At 36.1% G+C, this 20,176-nt stretch overlaps 1 protein-coding gene across 1 annotated transcript in view; it reads right to left on the bottom strand.

The window, feature by feature from the left end:
* Positions 1-5,557: 5,557 nt before the first annotated feature.
* LOC131032606 (succinate dehydrogenase subunit 5, mitochondrial) overlaps positions 5,558-20,176 on the bottom strand; it is a 77,380-nt gene continuing 62,761 nt past the window's right edge. Inside the window, exons 2-4 of the mRNA XM_057963622.2 lie at positions 6,816-7,129; positions 6,296-6,481; positions 5,558-6,075 (exon numbers count right to left, since the gene is read on the bottom strand). Coding sequence (XP_057819605.2) covers positions 6,019-6,075; positions 6,296-6,481; positions 6,816-7,129 — 557 coding nt within the window. The 3' untranslated portion in view covers positions 5,558-6,018. The remainder of the gene's footprint in view (positions 6,076-6,295; positions 6,482-6,815; positions 7,130-20,176) is intronic.

The following is a 20,176-nucleotide window of genomic DNA, read 5'->3' as shown; positions in this document are numbered from 1 at the left end:
TTATTGATTGATTGGGCATGGTCGATGTATAATGTATTCCTTAATACATTGGTCCACATAATGATTGGTTTGCTTTCATAACCATTTCCTGTACTTTCTTCATTAACATATGCATTTCTAATTGCTTCAGTTTCCTCATCAAATCATTTGGTTTCAATTGCATCACTTTATTATAGAGATAATACAAAGAGCTTTCTCAAAATCAACAATATTTTGATGAGGTTCAGTTTGGGGACATCACAGATTAGATCTAAGTAATTAAACATGAATGTAATGCAAATGAATCAGAATAATAAATGTAAGCTATGTTGAGTTCACCAAAATGATAAATGTTGGTGAACTGGCTCTCTATATGCATGTAATGTAAGTACATAAGCAAAAGATTTCATAAATTACTGCAAACATTAACCAATTAAATGCATGTAAATCGGATATGTAAATGCTAATCAGAAGTTATGTAGCACATCGGGCTCACCAAAATGTTATGTATGGAAATGAGATCTTAGCTCATGGATGCAAACTAGGATCTCAAATCTACATAATATATAGCATTGGAAATACATATAGGTTCAACTACAGTTGTAACAGGAGAGTTGAATGCTTGGGTTTATGTTCCTTTGTTGCAACAGATTTGAGATTCTGAAGTGTGTGTGAGAGGACTAGGTTATAAGATAAAAAAAATGATGACTTTAAGCAATTACAGTAAATTATTAAACAAAAACCCAACATAGAAGCTCGGACTTGGAAATAAGACACAAAGGAACATGTAACTGCAAGCTAAGCTTGTAACTACAAACTAAGTTTGAATGCTAGAACTATCATTGTTTGTTATTCACTCCTATAACACTCTTTGCTGTTGGATTTGGACCTACACACAAATATGGGGAAGAATGGTTGTGTTGTATAGGGGCTTGCTTAAGTCAAACTTTGTGTTGGTGTTCCCACCTCCACAATAGATATGATTGGTGAAAAAGAGAGTTTATCCTCAAAAGTACAGAGCCTAAAAAATGAAAAGGCTGGAATGAAATGATTATATCTTAGGTATAAAACCCTCTCATAGAGTTTCACATAAAGGTTGTGATGCGATGCTCTTTAGACAAGTCTTGCAAGTGTTAATGCAATAACATGATAAACATAAATCACAAACATGAAATCATACTTGAATGTAGAGTGTTGTAGTCTCCTACTCATTGTTGATTACTCAGACTTGAAGTACTTGTTCAATTGAATTGTAACTTAGAATCTCTTAGCCCTTTTAAATAATAGAAGATGTGCTTTATATAGGAATCACAGGGCATTTTTGATAAAAATTTGACATAAAACTTTCAAGTACAAAAATGAGACCAAATTTTAAATTATGAAGGCCGACACTAGCAATGTTAGCAATTTTAGGAAATTTTGGCAGGACACCTGTGTTGGATGCATAGGTCCCACCAAAATAGGACCTCTAAAAGAGAGTCGCGTGTTGGGGTTTGTGACATCAAATGCAGTCCTAATTAAAGTGTTTAACAACAATTAAATTGCTAGATTAAGAATTAGATTATAGAGTAGGATAGGGCCCAAGTAGGCTTAAAATGGTCTACGAGAAAACACAGTACAGTAGGGGCCCAACTAGAATTCTTCAATGCATGACACTATAGATGCATACCATTTGCAGATTTTTTGCAAATCTTAAATGAACATATCATAAACCAAGTAGACATTGAAGGATCTAAAAAAATTTTAACTAGATAATTTTTTTATTTCCCCTCGCAATCCCCTCAAGTACCCAAGCATCCCTAAAAAAATTGCACACGCTGAAAAATGTTTCCAGTTTTTGTGTAGAATAGAAGACATGACGAGGACATTTCATGTCCATCCCCATGTCCGCAAATGTCTCCTATAGAAAAAGGGGTCATATTCCACAAGAGAAGCGTTTGCAAAAAGAATAAATTAATATCATTTACTATTTATCTTAGAAACTATTTTTATTTATTTTTAATGCTAGAATTGAGTATCACATGTTTCTCTAAGATTATCCTATAATTCATCTTTCATGTCATTCTTCTATAAATTATTTATAGTATAGTATTATAGTTGTTATGCATTATGCAGCTAAAACCTTGTAGTTCATGTCTTACACTATTCTTATTCGCAGGGTTTGTAGACAACATTTGATATGACCACACTTCTAGAATAGTACCCTTCTAGGATCCTTGCCAAAAATATTAGAGCTAGTTGTACCGACTAACTTACCATTTGAACCCAATCTAGATCGTAGAAAATATTTGAAATAATAACTAATAAGTTGGCCACCATTTGAACCCAATATAGATAGTAAAAAATGTTTGAAATATTTATAAGAATTTCTCCAAGTCAAAGAACTATTACACATAGTAATCAATAGTGCATCTTTAATTGCATAACAATGCAATCCAAACCTAATGAAATAATCTATCAAAATAGTTCAACTCAATGGTCATAATGACCTAAATGATCAAAATTTGCATGCTTCACAATAGTCATCTTATGTTACTATTCTTTTTTGTGTCCACTCATAGGCATGTTCAATGTATCATTTTACCAATTTCCAAGCTTAAACCCATCTTTTGGTAAGCTTTGCACATACAAACAATAATCATTTTACGTCACCAACCATCACGTGAAAGTTGGAGTCATCATTCACCCAACATGCTTGTGTCCAAATTCAAAATTCAAATTTGAGCTCCCAAATCATCAAGGTTTCCAATAGATACTTGAACCGATGTCCACTTTATTTCAAAACTTTGAAAACCCTGATTTCATTTCCCTTGCTCATTCTTCCTCTCCCTTCCAAACTCCTAGTCTTTTTTTAAAGATTTTAACAGTGACTTTTTGTATCACCATCATCTCCATACTTTCCTCCATGATTGAAAAGCTAAGAAATCCCTTGTTGAAGCCCAATTTTGATTTCCATCTCTCCCTCATCTTAGAATCCACAAATCACTCCAAATCCTCTCCTATACTCGCAAGGTTTTCCATTCTAAGATCTCACACAAATCCTCCATTGTTGCAAAAAATCACTTCCCCCTAAATTTGTCATTTTTGCAAATCTCGAACATTTCCTCAACCAACCCCTTGGCTCACTGAACATTTTAATCTCCCTTTCTCCTCCATCGCTCAAGCACACACCACTTTAGTTAGACATCCTCCTAGAGTTAGCTGCAAAACCTTCCAAACACCACAAACACACACTTAGAGATAACACATCTCTAAATTTTTATAAATTGCCAGAGGCTAAAAAGCATCGAATAGGAGACTAACTAGGGCAAATCCCAAAAGCACAAACCTATTTTTCATTTGCCCCAGCTGTTCTACTACAAATATCTCAGTAGTGGAGATTGACATGAAGAATGTACATACACAGATATGATTGGGAAAATAAGGCAAGCAAATTTTGTAAAGTTTGAAAACAATTGGAGTATAGGACACAAGCACCAAACTCCTAGAAATGAAGACCAAACCCCGAGACTTTAAGTGCCCAAAAATTCAAACTATCATAAGCTCTTTGAAATCATTAAATATATTATGCAACCTTGGTAAGTCCATCTATGGCTTCAAATTTCACACCAAACATCTTAAGTTATTAATTACATTTCACAAACCTTAAAGAACTACATCTTAAGTTATTAAATACATCTTTCACAAACAAATTCAAATCAATTTGTAGCTTTTGGCAACTATAACTACTACCGAGAGATAAAAATATGATGCATTGTTATGATGAGTTGACCAATGTCAAATTGTACATGACTAACCGCTCACCTCTTGAAGAATGCATACATTTTGTATGAAGCATAATCTCGGTTACAAGATCCTGTTGAAATGTAGTAAGATCCTCCCTTTAAGAGAGTTCGGAAGTGTACAATGCTGGAATATTTTTGTAGCCAATATTCGAAGTCAAACTTGGAGGGGGAAAGAGGGCAAACATGTGGGTGCTTTTTTTGCCAGCCATAAAACCACGTTTTACTACACAATCCATCCAATTGGATGCGTCTCCTCCCTTCAAAAGGAACATCAAGGGAAGTTGCCATTCGGATAGAGCTTGAATGTAATGTATGAAGTATAAACATCAATCATGTACAGAAAACAATCACAAGATCTATGATTTTACCAAAACGACTTGTATTTGCTTAAGTTTACCTTTTTCTAGAGAGTATAGCCTAGAAAATAATAGTAAGCAGCATGTACTCGCTTAAACATATTCTTTATAGTCCACAAGGGCACTGAAGAATTTGGTAAGTTGTATATGCTCTCCTAGTTCAAGTGAACTAAACATATGGTTAGTCACTGGCATAGACTCGTTGAGCTTTACTAATTTACATGAGTGGACGTCTCCTCACATTCTTTGAGATTTAGAGGGCAACATTGTATTCTAGGATTACAGAAACACGCATCTTTTGTTTTAACATTGTTCTGTCTAATATATGAAGTCACACTGGTATTATCATTCACCGAATTCCACATCCTTACAGTAATAATCAAAGGTATAATATCAACTTTCTGTTCTTCTCAATAACTGATTGTCCTAAATGTTCCACCAAACAGGGGTATACAGTTTAAACATGGTAAAAAATGGACTCTAGACTGGCATCCAAACCTATCCTTGTAATTTAACAAATCCTGCCATGAGTTCCCATACACAGAAAGAAAGAATCATAACTAGCAAAGCAAATTTCTGCACCACATTCGTTCATCATGATCTACCAAACATAGGTTCACCCCAATCAAGAGTCCAAGACCTAACACCAATATATTAACCATGGAGGTGATTGATAGAGGTCTTAACCATACTTAATACATAACTTCTATGTGACAGGATAGAACCCCATCAACCACACTTCAAAGTTTAGGGGATCGAGGTTTCCATAACCATTGTACAAACTTTATCAACCATAAAAATAGAAAACTACTAAGCTGTGAACTTGATCAAATCCAAGCAAGAAAAAAGAATGATAACAATAAGAATCCATAGCTCTGAAAGATAAAACCCTCTAACCTGCCTTCTATATTTGTATGCTTATCTCAGCAGTCCTCAACCATTTTTGAACTACCAAATTATTTTGGATTGTTTATTGTGACTTCCAACGTTTTCACCTTTACAAACCTTCCCCATGTTGGGTTATGATAAAGCCATAACCACTACTAGCAGTTCATTCCACACCACAATAATTTTTAAACTCTATCACAAGTGAAACCAAGCCATTATATGAACTGTCAACAACAAACATTCACGTTCTGACTAATCACTAATCAAAATAACATATCATATCAAGCATCAAGACCCATTAAATTCATAGAAGACAATCTAGAATGTGTCATGCAAACATGAGTGTGTGCTGGCATTTAACATTCTCCTATAGGACTCCATAATCCTCCTCAACTGAAATAGGGCCAATCCGAATGGCAAGTAAGCTGAAGCTCAAAATTCATTTTCCCCATTCCACTCATCCATCTAATTAAGAAAACAAGCAAGACAATAACAGAAAGACCATTATGCATACCAAAGCCATTGCAACTAGTAAAATGAACATGAACGGAAATAAAGAACGAGTCATTTTTTATACTTGATACAAGAATGTATTAATCAAGATCATATACCATATTACCTGCATATGACAATTGACAGGATGGTATGTAAAAAAGTGCACTGAAATGGCTGCCTAAATTAAAACAGGTTGAACCATCCCATTGCCCTAAGAACAAACAAATGGATATTAAAAGACTTTGAAACTTGTAAGTAGTCCAAAACACTTAACCATGCCATGAAGATTCTTTATTGTAGAAAATACTTCGGTCTAAAGAAATTATTTTATTCAAACTCTCCATCAATACAGCCTTTCAACAAACCAACAGCAACAAAATATATCAACTCCTGATGGCTTTTCTTGTCACTTACTTTTGAAACACATAAATTGAAATGCTAGAAGGTTGAAGAGGCTTGGCAAACTTTCAATTAAAATTGCATTCTCCAGTCTTTTAGGAATAGCTTTGACAAGTCTAACTTCGTTGTTCAATGTATGAGCCAGAAATTCCAGAGGTTCCAAGAAGTGTAACCTGACAAACAAAAATTTGCAGCTTCAGTTCATAAAAACAGCATAAACTAGAATAAATAATCAATGAAATACACAAATAACAGAAATCAGCTGAACTTGACAATTTAGTGCATCAACATGAAATTCAGCACCTCATATTAATTCCAATACTAATTAGTGGTATAACTCGAGAAAGATGCCAGAATCCTCCTGACAATAAACTATTGGCAAATTCTATTCACCTTTCCCCACTTGGAATCAAGCCCAGCACATCGCATCTTTATATGAATCATACTTGTGCCTAGCTCATTTTCAACTTTCTTTCTCAAGTAAGTTTCTTCAGGGCCAAAAGCATCCAGGTAATTGCTGTAACGTTTATACGCAGCCTGTAAAGCACCTTGAAGTTCATCTGGTAAAGGTCTCACATTCTGCACAAGAAGCTCCCTTCTGATTAGAATATGATAACATATTTTCATGCTGCACAGGAAAGTTGGAAACAACTCCAGACTAGGATGAATGCTTATCAAATTGCAAGCCACGGTAACTTTACAGAGTATTCTTTGCTGATCTGCCAAACCTTGACGATGATTATGTTCAATTTGTAAACTGTGCACACATTTTCCTAACACATATATGCATTATATTCTAGTTTTGTTTTCATAACATCTGCATGTTTATTACCATAAGCAAACATATTCAAATTTTAATCTTAAAGACGAGTTCTACTTAACATGTAAGAAAATTTAGAAAGATGATACAAACCTCGCCTGTTGACCCACTTATATCATCTATTTCCATTCTCAAGGATTCTAAAACTCCGGAGAAGTGCTCCACGGCCTCTGCAGCACGCCATGCATTGGCCAAAGCTTCTTTTCCAGACTTATCATCTGTCTCTTTTGACAAAGCATCCATAACAATAGAGTTAAGAGAATCTTTAAGCTCACCCCAATCCGAAGCCAATACATTCTTGAGTGCCCTCTTAACATCAGGGTCTGTTACTGGAGGAAATGCACTAATATCAGAACTAAATGCCCGTACAGGAGTCCTGACTGAAATTGGAAACCTGCATTTCATATCTGCAAGGATTATTAGTTCCTTCAATATAGTTTACAGAGATAGTCCGCTACATACCATATCTAATAACTGATTATGAACTTCCTAATTGCAAACAAAAGTCTGGATCAATTGGGCTCCTGACTATAAAGTGATGTAGGCAATAAACATTTACTGAATAATAACTATGCATTCTAATCAAAGTTCTGTAAACAAACTACAGAAGGCTTGCCTCTTAACTTCTTTAGTGAAGCATTAGCAAACACAGTTGCCTTATAGTTGAGAAACTAGCAAGACTTGACTGCAAGCAGTCTGACAAGGAAAAAAACGCATATAAGCCAGAAGTTAGTAATTCTTATTCTGTTCATTGTTGACCTCTATTGCTTTCAGGCTCAGCCTCTCTCTAATTTATCTATATATCATATCGTATCTTCATTCTTAACATCTACTAGAAATACTGAGGACATCTAACCTATGTTGGAATTTGACAAATAAACAATTAGTTTAATCAAAATTTGCAAGGTTTCAAGGCACTTCATTGGTTTTAATATTATAGCAAGAGCCATGAGGGAGAACCATGATGTATATACTCCAGCCCTGAATCAACATGGATGAATAAGGAAAAGAAATAGGCAATAGTCAATAAAATTGTAGGTAAAATTGAATGAGATAAGCTCAAGTAGTAAAGACCTTAGAACTATGATAGAAAAAAGTTGATGTTTAAGACGCATCATGATGTAATAAAATTTGGGTCAAAACTCACATTCAACTTTATGGGTCAGATGATTTTTATTTTTTATTAATACCCCTCAAATAAGATGGTCCTAATCAATTTGTTAGGAAAGGTGTCTCAACATTATTCCTAATGTTAAGAATACAAAAATGTAATTGTCAAGCTATATGGGTTGTTTTTAGCCAAAATAAATATTCCAGTTTGTTTGACATCACTTCTAGGGATGCTTGGTACGCAGATCTTTTTGAGCTCCACAATTTAAAAACAGGGGGCCCAAAGAGCTTCTCAGGGTAAAAGATATGGCATGTGGAAGTTGGGCCTGCCACATTAAAAAGTGTACAAACATTCATAATACATAAAAGAGCTGTAAAAGGGAGTTACACCTGTTGCCCAGCTTATAATGTGTGTCATGGCACATCATCCAGCATCTTTGAACAGAGAGAGTGACGCCAAAATGGAGCACCCAGGTTGATGAATGAATTATCATAAGCACATGGCAGAGGGAAGGAATATGATATTTTAGGTTGTGGACTCATCTTGAAATTTGAGTGTTGGATTTCTAACTAGGGATTTGAGTGCCACCTTTTGGGTGGTTTTAGTTCATGGTTTCCTAATTACCATTTGATGATTTCATATATTGTGTCTCCCCTATATATTAGGTGCTTTAGATAAAGGTTTTGGTAGTAAATTTTGTAAGTGTTGTTATGCTGCCAAAAATACTCTAGATCTCTTGTTGGTGATACTCAAATAAAAGCACAGACTCTACAAGTGTATTGTAACATTTGATTACTAAATAATACATTTTCTTTTGAGTGTATGGTTTTTCTTCCGAAAGGATTTTCTCCATGTAAGTCACTAGGGTATGGTATATTATTTTTAACTTCTCATGTTTATTCCTTTGCAACTATAAGATTAGTTAATTGCTATTTCAAGTGTAGAAGCAATAGTCTGCAAAAAATCGCAATTATACCCAATTAATCTTGAATCCTTGAGCCAACCGATTTATTCCCCAAAAAAATCTTGAATCACAGAAAAATCATAGACCCAATTTTCAATATTTTTTTGCATTTAAATCACGTTAAAATCATGTTAAAAACCAAAAAAAAGGCATAAAAAGTGAAAAAAATCATTGTAAAAACTTGCAAATCCCTAGAAAAACTCGTAAAATTACTAAATTGCTTAGAAATTGGGAATCAGAGTCAATATGGAATCAAGGTTGAAAAAGTTTGTTATTTTGTCCATTTTCAAGGAGTTCATCATTCCCCACACTTACTTGTTCAAACCCACGAGCTCAACGACCCAGCAAAGGCAGAAAGCCCACGATCTCAATGGCTCAGCAAGGGTTTGAACCTTGGTGGCTGCCTCACCAATGGAGTGTTTCTACCACAACACTAAACGTCTGAAGACATACATAATATATATAGATATAAATACTAGGTTGCATGGGTACAGGGGTTCTTGGAGACGTCGGGTACTAGTACTGGTACTGGTACGGCTATTTTTTCAAAATAGGAGACGTGGGTACTTGGAGACGCCAATTTTTTTTTTTAATATAATTTAATTATTTATAGAAAATCTGAAAATCTGATGACATTGGACTTTCAAAACAAGAAATAACATTAAGTATTAACTATTAACTATGAAGTTTAGGATCAAAATGCCATACAATCATTGTGTCATAGTTTCAAACTGATTAGTGATACTGATTACATATTGAAGATAGCTTGATAAACAGCAAGCTGATACGCAAACCAAAAACTGAAAGCAAAAATCAGAAATTTTATATTTATAATCTACTCTTCTTCGCCATGATCATCCATATCAAGGTCATCAGCTATGAGGCTCTCCAAATAGTCATCACTCTCGAATTCGGGTTCCTCTGATGGTAGAATAACAGGGGGTAAATCAGCTAGTCCATCTGCTTTAGCCACTTCATCTACAATGGCTGCAACGTCTCCATCAGGTGAAATTTGATCCCATTTTGCCGAAGGACCCTCATTGTATCCAGGATCTACACGAGAGAGAAGACGAAGTGAGCTATGAATGTACACCAGGTTCTCTGCTTTCTTTGATCCTAATCGGTTCCTCTTCAGTGAATGAATGAACCCATAAGTGCTCCAATTTCTCTCACAAGATGAAGAGCTAGCCACTTGTGAGAGTAATCGTATTGCAAATGATTGCAATTCAGGGGCTTCACTTCCATGATTCCACCACCACTCTATAGGGTCTTTCTTTACTTTCATATCATATATAGCTTCCACAGAAGCAAAATCACCTTGCCCACGTGAAAACTTATTCCATTGAGTCCTCATAACTGAAGCTTCCTCACCTCGGCCATAAATCTTTTTAACCGCAGCCCAAAAGCCCTTCATTACCTCTCTATCCTGATGTGGAGCTCTCTTTTTGGTCACTTCTATATCATACCATTTAGGATTAAGGGCATAGGCAGCACAATGAAGAGGTGTGTTAAGTTTGTTCCACCTTCCATGTAACTTTTCTTCTATCAAAGGATATAGAGAAATATCTTTTGCATCAGTATCTTCTTTACTCTTTCACACATGGAATCTATTGCTTCATAAACCTCTCCCAAACATGTCTTATCTGAATCTGCAAATTTGATCACCTCACATATGGGCTTAATAAAGTCCACAACAAACTTAACATCAGCCCAAAAATGCTCATCAAGGACCATAGCTCACACCTCAACTGCAATATCTGATGTAGATTGTTTCCAAGCTGCCCATGCATCACTAACAACCGTGGAACACAAAGCTCCTTTGACTTCACAAAGGCGGTCAAGAAGAATGAAGTAAGAAGCAAAACGTGTGTCAGTAGGTTTGAGAAGTTCCACCTTGGCAAATTTACGATAAATGGCTTGTGTGTGGTGATGGTTACATATGAACATTTGTATCTTTCTGCCCTTCTCTATGAGATCTAAAATCCATTGGAACTTGCCAATATCATTATTTAATGAATGCACACAACATGGTGTCCAAAATATCTGCCTGTACCTCTTTTGCACCAACATGCCTGCTGCTTTACAAACAGGGGCAGCATCAGTAACAACTTGGACTACATGTGATGCCCCCACCTCCTCAATGCTATCACATAGCTGGCTATGAAGAAATTCTGCATTTTTTTCTTGCCCTGAACAATCTATTGCCTTCAAAAAATAAGGCCCTTTGCTAGATGTTACCATGATATTAAGTAGTGGATGATTCCTAGCATCTGTCCACCCATCCATCACAATACTACATCCTTCTTGAGCCCACACTCTTTTCAATGGTGCAGTTTGTTCCTCTAATCGACTTTTTTCTTTATCAACAAGAGTAGTGCGAAGCTTCTCATACCCAAGTGGTTTATAGCCTACTGGTGCATTATTGATAGCACGAACCATCTCTTCATAGAATGGAGAGCGAGCCACATTGAATGATATTCCATTTGCATAAAAGAATCGTCCAATGGCTGCATCAACTGCTTCTCGTCCTTGCACATCAAACAATCTTCCAATGGGGTTTGCGCTGCCAATGTGTGGTCTTTTGGGAGCCGGTTCAGTTGCTAAACCTCTAGAAGTCACATCCACCTCTGACTCTATATCATGACTGTAAGTTGTAGTAGCTGCCCCTGTTGTTGAAGCATGAGAGCTTCGCATAACAACTTTCCCATCAGCCCTTTCTTGTTCTCTCACAGCATCATATCTTTCACACTCATTTGGACAACCTTCAACACCATTACATGGCAAGTGGAGGAAATGAGCCTTCACCCTCGTGTAGGTACCTTTCCATCCCAAATTACAAAGTTTGCATTTGATAGTGGTTGTTCCACCTGATCCTTTCGGCCCCGGAACACGATCAACATACTTCCATAGTGGGTACAACCCTTGTCTTCCTCCACCCGACATTTTGAATGCTCAATCTGAATAGAAAATTAAAGTTTAAAATTAAAACAAAAGAATAATATGATTATAATTTTTTTTCTTACTGCTCAATGTTCATACTTCATATACTTGAAAATAAAAAATGAAAAAGATTATTATTGCACTAAAAAATGAAAAATATACTGCATCCAATGGCGACTCACATTCACATTCAGTAAAATTGAAAACAAAATTGCACTCACAGTATATTAAGATTGGACATTCATAGTTAATAAATTAATAATATTAACTGTGAATGTTCGATACAGATACAGATACACTCACATTCACAGTATCTAATACATTAATAATTTAATTATTAATATTATAAATATAAATGTAATTGATATAATTAATGATATATTAATAATTTAATAATAAATAATAAATATTAAATATATTATATTATAAAATAAAAATATAAAGTTTAAAAATGGCAAAAACACAGACTATGAAACCAGAAAAATAAAATTCGAAATTTTTTAGCCTATACTGTGAAAAATATAAAATCGACGAAACCCAGCAAAATGCCAAAAATGCAGACGAAACCGACAAAAAACAGTAAAAAATTGAATGTTTTAACGCCGAAATGGAAGGCAAAATGAAAAAAACCTGTTGTTTTTTGTGGTAAACACTAAACCCTCCTGCCTGCAAATCGATGAAACCCGTGGCTGCAAACCGACGAAATATGTTCGCGCGACGCTGCAAACTGACGAAATGTGTTCGCGTGGCTGCAAATAGACGAAAATCTGTTCGCGTTAGGTTTTCTCTGTTTTCTTTGACTTTTTGGCTGTCGTATGTATTATGATGCGCGACTTTTAGGGTTTTTTTTTAGTTTTTTTTTCGCGTTTTTTGATTTATTTATTATTTTCGGCCTGGAGACGTCGCGAGACGCCTTGCCGACTCCCGCCCACGTCTCCTGTAACTGGAAACGCATCCAATGGCGACTCCCACAGGAGATACGCGAACCAGTATCCAGTTCGGGTCTCCAAGGGTCTAGGGTACGTTTCCCTACAACCCAGTATAAATATATGATTTTTATTTTTTATTGATATAGTTATTTTTTGCTCAAACAAAAACATACAATTCATTATGTAAGCAATTTATCCAAAGTGCTCTACGAAATAAATCTAAATGACAACAAACAAGCTTACATAGTTGTAATAAAAGAGCCTCCAACACACGATCATTAAATTTTTTCTCTACCTAATATAGTAGTTGCAAGCTAGGTATTGCCAAAACCAGTGGCTTGCTAATCTGTCTCATAGGCTATTCTTGGCCTCGTGGACGTTAAAATTCGTTTCTTTCTTTCTTTTACTTCAGTTAAACAAATGCCTTTAGTTGAATTCTACCCCATATAAAAGACTTACCAATTGCCATCAGGGAATATAAAGCATTGCAACTATGGAATATGATTTGATAAGCTTTCTCAAATATTGAACTACCCCTAGAAAACTCCTTGCCTCAATCACAATGAGAGTCATGGATCACTTCAAAATGGCTTCCACCTTTACCAAATTCCTAACAATAGTTGGATCTCCATCTGATCAATTTTGATCTCAGCTACTTCATAGACTCACCTAATCTTTAATCTCAAACTTAGACAACTATTTGGTGTAATTTGGTGACTGCCCTTTTAAAAAGTTGAATGAACATTTGCCTATGTAATCAGCAAAATAATATTAACAACAAAAATCTATTTTCTATAATTCATGGGTTAAACTCTATTTTATTTACTCTCTAAATCTCTATGCTATGGAAATGCCATGAAGTTTTTGAAAAAAGTAGTTTGTCTATTTTTCTACAATTTTCTTACGATTTTTAGAATCCAATTTTTCACCCATTTTTTTAAAAAAAACTTATACTTTTGGTTTGCCAATTTTTTCCCCAAACGATTTTTGTTGTTATGATATAAAGCATTGCAATTTTGGAATATGATTTCATAAGTTTTCTGAAATAATGAATTAACCCTACAAAACTCCTTGCCTCAATCACAATGAAATTCTTGGATCACTTCAAAATGGCTTCCACTTTTACTATTTGTCTATTAACTTTTGATCACACTTACTTCATAGACTTAGTCAATATTTGATCTCAGACTTAGACAACTATTTGGTGTATTTGGTGAATCCCTGTTGGTGTACGTTTTATCATTCACCGAACATTAGAATAAAATGTCAAGGACACTCTACCCTCTCTTGAACAAAATCACTACGTATGCCAAGATTGCAAAGAAAGACCACATGGCAACTCCAAGGTTTATATGTGCGAACGAGCGACTTTATGTTGGATAGCTTCCTTGGTTATGTATGCTGAAATACAAGGGGGACTTACGCCTAGCTTGTTCAATTCACAGGGAAGGTATAGACAATGAAGCTCTATCGTTTGGGTCTTGGAAAGAAAACTGAAAAGGAGATAAGGGTTTAGAAGTTCTAATCTATCCCTAAGAATTCAAGAGACGGTATTGACTAGGTGAAACCAATAACCACACTTCACTTCGCCATGCTAGGACAACTACACAAAGTGGGTGCAATCTTCAAGGGGTGTGCTTATGATTTTCACATCATGAATAGCTACAATCAAATTGAACAATATTTATCCAGACAGAAGTTAAGCATCCACGAAGTAAGCTCAGACTAACTTTACACAGTGAACAAAAATCATTTGTTCATCAAAAGTATGAATGGAAGATTCATCATAAATCAATACTAATCAAATCTTGCATTCATCTAACATACATGAAATAAAATCTAAACTATGATGAGGGATAAGAACCATGCAAAATCCAAAACAAGATAAGTAATCACCATCAATTTGAACAATGCATTACTTATTACTTTGGCAGTCGTAAACAGCAATTTACTTATCTCAACATGTTTTGCAACATGCTCCCATGTTTTACAAATGAGGGGCAAGCTCAATTTATACGCTCCTCAATTACAATTTAATGGCCAAGATTGATTTCAAATCAATGGCTGAGATTACAAAATAAAACCCTAATTAGGGTTTGTTACAACTAACTCCCTTTCGACCAATGAGAAAATTACATTTTGGGACACCTGTCCTTCTGCTAAATATAAACCAATAATAAAATAGAAAGTTGTTGCATTGTGAAGTGTGCCTTCTAGAAGCCTTTGCGGATAAATCAGGTTCATTGAACCTGGACATGTTGACTTGGAACAATCTGATTGGTTGGAAGATGACGAGGCGCTACCTCAACGTGTTGGATGTCCTCCTTGATCACTTTGTTCTTTTTCCATGTACTTGCCTTAGAATATCTTTCCTTGCCAACGACTTTGTCCTTTGTGCTTGCTTCCTCCTAGCTTTGATCTTGGATTCCTATTATTCCTTTGAATTCTCCAATTTGTGTCAAGAAATTGTCTCTATTATTCCTTTGAATTCTCCAATTTGTGTCAAGAAATTGTCTAAGTATGGATATTTGCTTGGAATACTCTTCTTGTCACCATCTAATTTTGGTTGGGAGCTTGTCTTTAATTCTTCAGGAGATGAAATCCTTCAAGAAGTTTGCCCTAGTTGCCTCAATGAAATCCTCCAAGAAGTTCGAAATTTCTTTCTATATTTTTGCCAAGTCTAAAGACTTTTCTTTCTTGATGCCTTGAAATTCTTTCAAGTTCCCTAAATTTGGAGAAGAATTCTTCTGTGCCTTTGCCACAATGGTGGACTTTGGAATTTTCTCAGTGAAGTATTGCCCATACTTAGCCAAATTTTGGCTATTCAATTTCATTTTGTGACACCTTCATACGAACCCTCCAACACCTAGCCAAGATTTTGGCCATCTCTATGCTCGAATGAACTTTGCTTGTGCATTTGTCTTCAATTCTGAATTTGGCTTGTGTTAAGTAGGACATACTCCATCCTTGGACAAGGATTTTACTTTTCCTCTTTATTCCTCTTCATTCTTCCTATTTCCTTTCCAACACTTGGTCAAAATTAGACTCTTTTGTTGTGGAAAATTCCACACAGCCATTTTTTTTATTTTCTCATGGCAAATTCCAACACTTGGGGTTGGACTTTGGAAATTCCTTTCCTTGGGTAGGTGAATGTGTTGGCAAAGAGTCTTTAGAAATTCATGTGTGTTCAAAAAATTTCAAGTGTTGAATAAATCTTTGAAACATAATTCTAAGTGTTGGATGAATTTTTGAAATTCTCTCCTAAACTTTTCCGACTTTCCAAACTTGACCAAACCTTCACTTATGGCAGACTTTGCCAAGTGTTATGGCATTTTTCTCAAGTGTCAAGGCAAACTTGATCACATGATAGGCCAAATTGTGCTTTTCTTGAGCAGACTTTACTTTTCCTATGCCATGCTTCTCCTTGGCGAACTTGTTGATGTGCTAGGATATTTCATTTTAGCCTTGGCGGAGTTCATAGTTTTCAAGACAACTTACTTCTCCTTGGCACATGCCATTTTTAACCCTCTCATGTGTTGGGCAGACTTTACACTTGGGCAGACTTCATGCTTGTCAAGACATTTCAACCAAGTGCTGGGCAAACTTTAGCATCGGCAGGCCATGCTTGGGCGAAGTTTAGCAACTTCATGCCACTTCCTTTACTAGCTGGGCAAAATTCATGTGTTGTTGGACATTTTCAATTTAACTTTGGGCAGAGTTGGCCTTTATTTGGCCATGTTTTGACCTTCTTTGCTGCTAGGCAGACCTAGCAGCTGCTTGAACAATGTGCATGGCAGACTTTGAGATGCTTATGCCATTTCCCTTGATTTTTTCCTTGGTGGACTTTATCATTGCTTTGCAAGCTTAGGGCAGACTTTGTAGATGTCTTGCCACTTTCTTACATAGTTGGGCAGACTTTGTTAACCTCGTGCCATTCCCTACCTTGGGCGGACTTTGAGCTCAACATGCCATGGCGGATTTCAGCTTTCTTGTGCCATCTTCATACCATGCTCGCCTTGATTTCTTCTTGGCGGACTTCATAATTGACAAGTCATTGTGCATGTGCTAGGGCGGAGTTTTCTTTTGCATGCCAAAGCATAGCGGACTATGCATATCCCTTGCCATCTCCTCTCCATTCCTTCCAAAGCGGACTTGATGATTGGATAGCCATCTTGACTTCATGGCATGGCGGACTTGATGATAGGTTGGATATTTCTCGAACCTTGCTAAATCCAATGATGGCACACTTTGAACTGGCCTGATACATGAATACTTGGATGAATTTATGTTTGTTTGGAACATCTGGAACAATACCTTGCCTGGAGGTTTTCCCTTGCTTTTTGTACTTGAAGACACAAAATTTTGATTTTGAAGATAGGAATGTTGTTGCCATGACCCGAAGGACCCAATCCTAGGTCAACTTTCGAAAAAGTTGAATAAGGCAAAAAGCAGGCCAAAAAAGTTGCTTCCCGGATTGGTCCCATAGTGCCAAAAAACAAAAAAGCAAGAAAGCAAAAAAGCAAAATCCCACAAAAATAGGAAGGTGTCAGAATTGACCCTAAGCAATTGCGTTTTTCGTCCTTCAGTTCTTCTGAGTGCTTTGATGGTGTCCAAACACTGTTCTGGGCATGATTTCCCTATTTGACCTGGATGAGTTCTCAAAAACTCTAACTCCTCATTGTAAAAAGACTGGTGATTAGCAATTACGACGCCAAGGCAAAAACCTAAAAAGCAAAAACAAGGGGTCCCCATTTGCAATCGAGCGATGTGTGAAAAGGTCACAACACTACCCTCTTAGAAAGTCAACTCAATATTTGCCTATGTAATCAGCAATATGAATATAAACAACAAAAATTATTTTCTACAATTCATGGGTTAAACTCTATTGTATTTGCTCTGTATATCTCTATACTATGGAAATGCCCTTAAGTTATTTAAAAAAATAGTTTTTCTCTTTTTCTACAATTTTTTATGTTTTTTTAGATCCGACTTTTTCCCGATTTTTTGCCGATTTATTTCCAATTTTTTCAAAAAAATCCTATACTTTTGGTTTGCCGATTTTTTCCCCAACCGATTTTGCTACAATGAAAGAACTTTGTGCATGATGGTGAAAGTCATATATCCATACCACTAGCAATTGGCTAATTCTAAGTTTGCCTTTGTGTGGTCAATTGGAATCCTTAAATGAGCTTAACTTCAATTGCTATTCACACTTTGATATGCATTGCCTTGATGGTATCCTTGTTGTTAATAGTGATTTGAACATCATTTTGCTTTCCTTAGAAGATTGCACTAAGCTTTGTGGAGTTGTTGCTTTGCATGTCAAAGCAAGGCTGAGTTTCACCAAAGATTGTCCATCGTTCCTACATTCTTAGGAGTAGCGTAGTTTTCTTGAACCCTGTCTCTTTTGCTCTTTATTTTCCAAGAAAGTAGTTAGAATCTATGTTCTAACAACATCCAAACATTCAACATTCAAGTATCAACGTAAGTTCCCTTGGAGGAACGCCAAATACATCAACCAATTGAGCTATCTACACGTCAAGACATGACTATAGAAACCTTGGAACCATCTTGGTTGATCATTCAATTTAGCATCCAAGAAGATTTTAAACAAGAGAGGACAGAATACTTTTGGTATTTTATTTTGTGTTTGAGGTGTCTAGAAAATACATCAACAAAATTGGCACGACAACAAATGCATGAATGCAAACTCTTGAACAGGTGAATTCAAAGGAAAGAAAGAACACTGGACTATCAATTGGACTTGCAAAAGAAGAGAAGCAGTTCACGCAGCTGGAACCACTTGAGCCTTTTAAAGCCAGATTTGAGATTTGCTAGATCTCTCTTATTCAAAAAATCCAAAAAAAAAGCGAAGCCAAAAAAATCAAAAAATCAGAAAATTCAAAAAAGAAAGGTTTCTCAATGGAGCTGCAACATCGCCAAGAGGAGCAACAAGTTGATAACTTTCAACTTTGGTGGAGACTGAATGCATAACTTTACCCACGCAAATTGTCAAAGTTCGCAATGCCAGGACGGTGTAGAATCCACGAAACAAATGAACATGATGAAATGCATTGCTTGACATTCGTATCAAGGATGGAATCAACAGCACAAGGGAAGATCTTTTTTTGGCATGTCCCCAAGCTGGAGGCAGAATCAAGCAATTTCAGTGTCCCAGAGAGCAATGATCATCTTTCAAGGTTCATAGGGATGATCGAAAACCAGCTTGGTCTTGAAGGTGAAATATGCATAGAGAACACGTTGCTACCATTATGGTGTAGGATTCATAATGCACCTCAATCTGAATTTACTTGTTCCTTATGTAAAGAAATTAACAATCAAATCACATGCCAATTCTGATTGCTGATCCCATCAATGAACGAATGTCTCTTGGATAAAGCTTGGAATGCATACCTTGCAGCTGATGAGTTTAGAAGAACACATGAGCATGGCATGGCTACACCATCCAACAATGAACGAAGCTAGTTGCAAACCGATGACACAAATCAACTTGATGATCAATAGGTTATCCTTGTTTTTGTTTCAGGTCAAAACAAGATACTCCCCTACGAATTTTTGATAAATTCGTCCTCATTTCTCTAAGAGTTAGTTTACGAGGCATTTTTGTTGCCTCATTGATCCTTGAATACTTAGTATTCAATTTTAAGATCTTGTTTTGTTAGTTAAAATTCAAAATTTTAACTTAAAATAAGTTTTTATGTTTTGGTGCAAAATCGGATTTTAACCCGATTTTACACCATCCTAGGCTTCTTTGGTGTGAAGTCGAACCTAAAACCTGATAGTGCACTTGGTTGTCTAAAGCGTAATTCGGACTTGAAGTCGGACTTACACCTCTTTTGGCCTTATGGTGCAAATCGGACTTACAAGTCCGAATTACACTATAATGGAGCACATATTCGCAATTAAAGTTTATGAGTGTTTGATTTTATTCAGGTTTCTTCACCCTTTATTTTTTATTTGAGTCATTTCTTTCTTTCATTGTTGCTTGGAATAATTCACAAGGTGCTAAAGCTCATTTTGCTCAGGCCGAGAGTGTATTTCTCATGATATGGATTCTTCCCTCACGCTTTCGCATTTTACTTTCATGTTTCAACTTTGATTTTATTGCTTTTCTCTGCAGTGGAGGTCGGGATAATAATCTCGATATACACCCAAGATATATTTGGGTGTATATCATTATTATTATCCCGCCATGCTTCTTTGTTGTTATTTTATTTTATTTGATGCCCTCGTTTTTTGTGTGAGCCAGGTTTGTAAACCCAGCACACACCAAAGCCCTAGCTTTGATGTGTGTCGGGTTTACACCCGACCCACACCACAAGTTTTTTCTTAGTGCCCTTCCAATGGTGGATGGCGGGATCGTGATTCTGCCATGCACCGAAGCTTTGCTCTATGGTGCATGTCAGGGCCATAGTCCCGTCAAGCACTTTTCTCTGTGTTTTTTCCTTTCATTGTTTGGTAGGTGCTAGTCGGGTTTGTATCCCCGGCT

This window comes from Cryptomeria japonica, chromosome 7 (genome assembly GCF_030272615.1).
Source record: "Cryptomeria japonica chromosome 7, Sugi_1.0, whole genome shotgun sequence".
NCBI classification, from domain to species: Eukaryota; Viridiplantae; Streptophyta; class Pinopsida; order Cupressales; family Cupressaceae; genus Cryptomeria; species Cryptomeria japonica.
The sequence above is the reverse complement of the archived record's forward strand: the minus strand, read 5'-3'. Positions and strand labels throughout refer to the sequence as shown.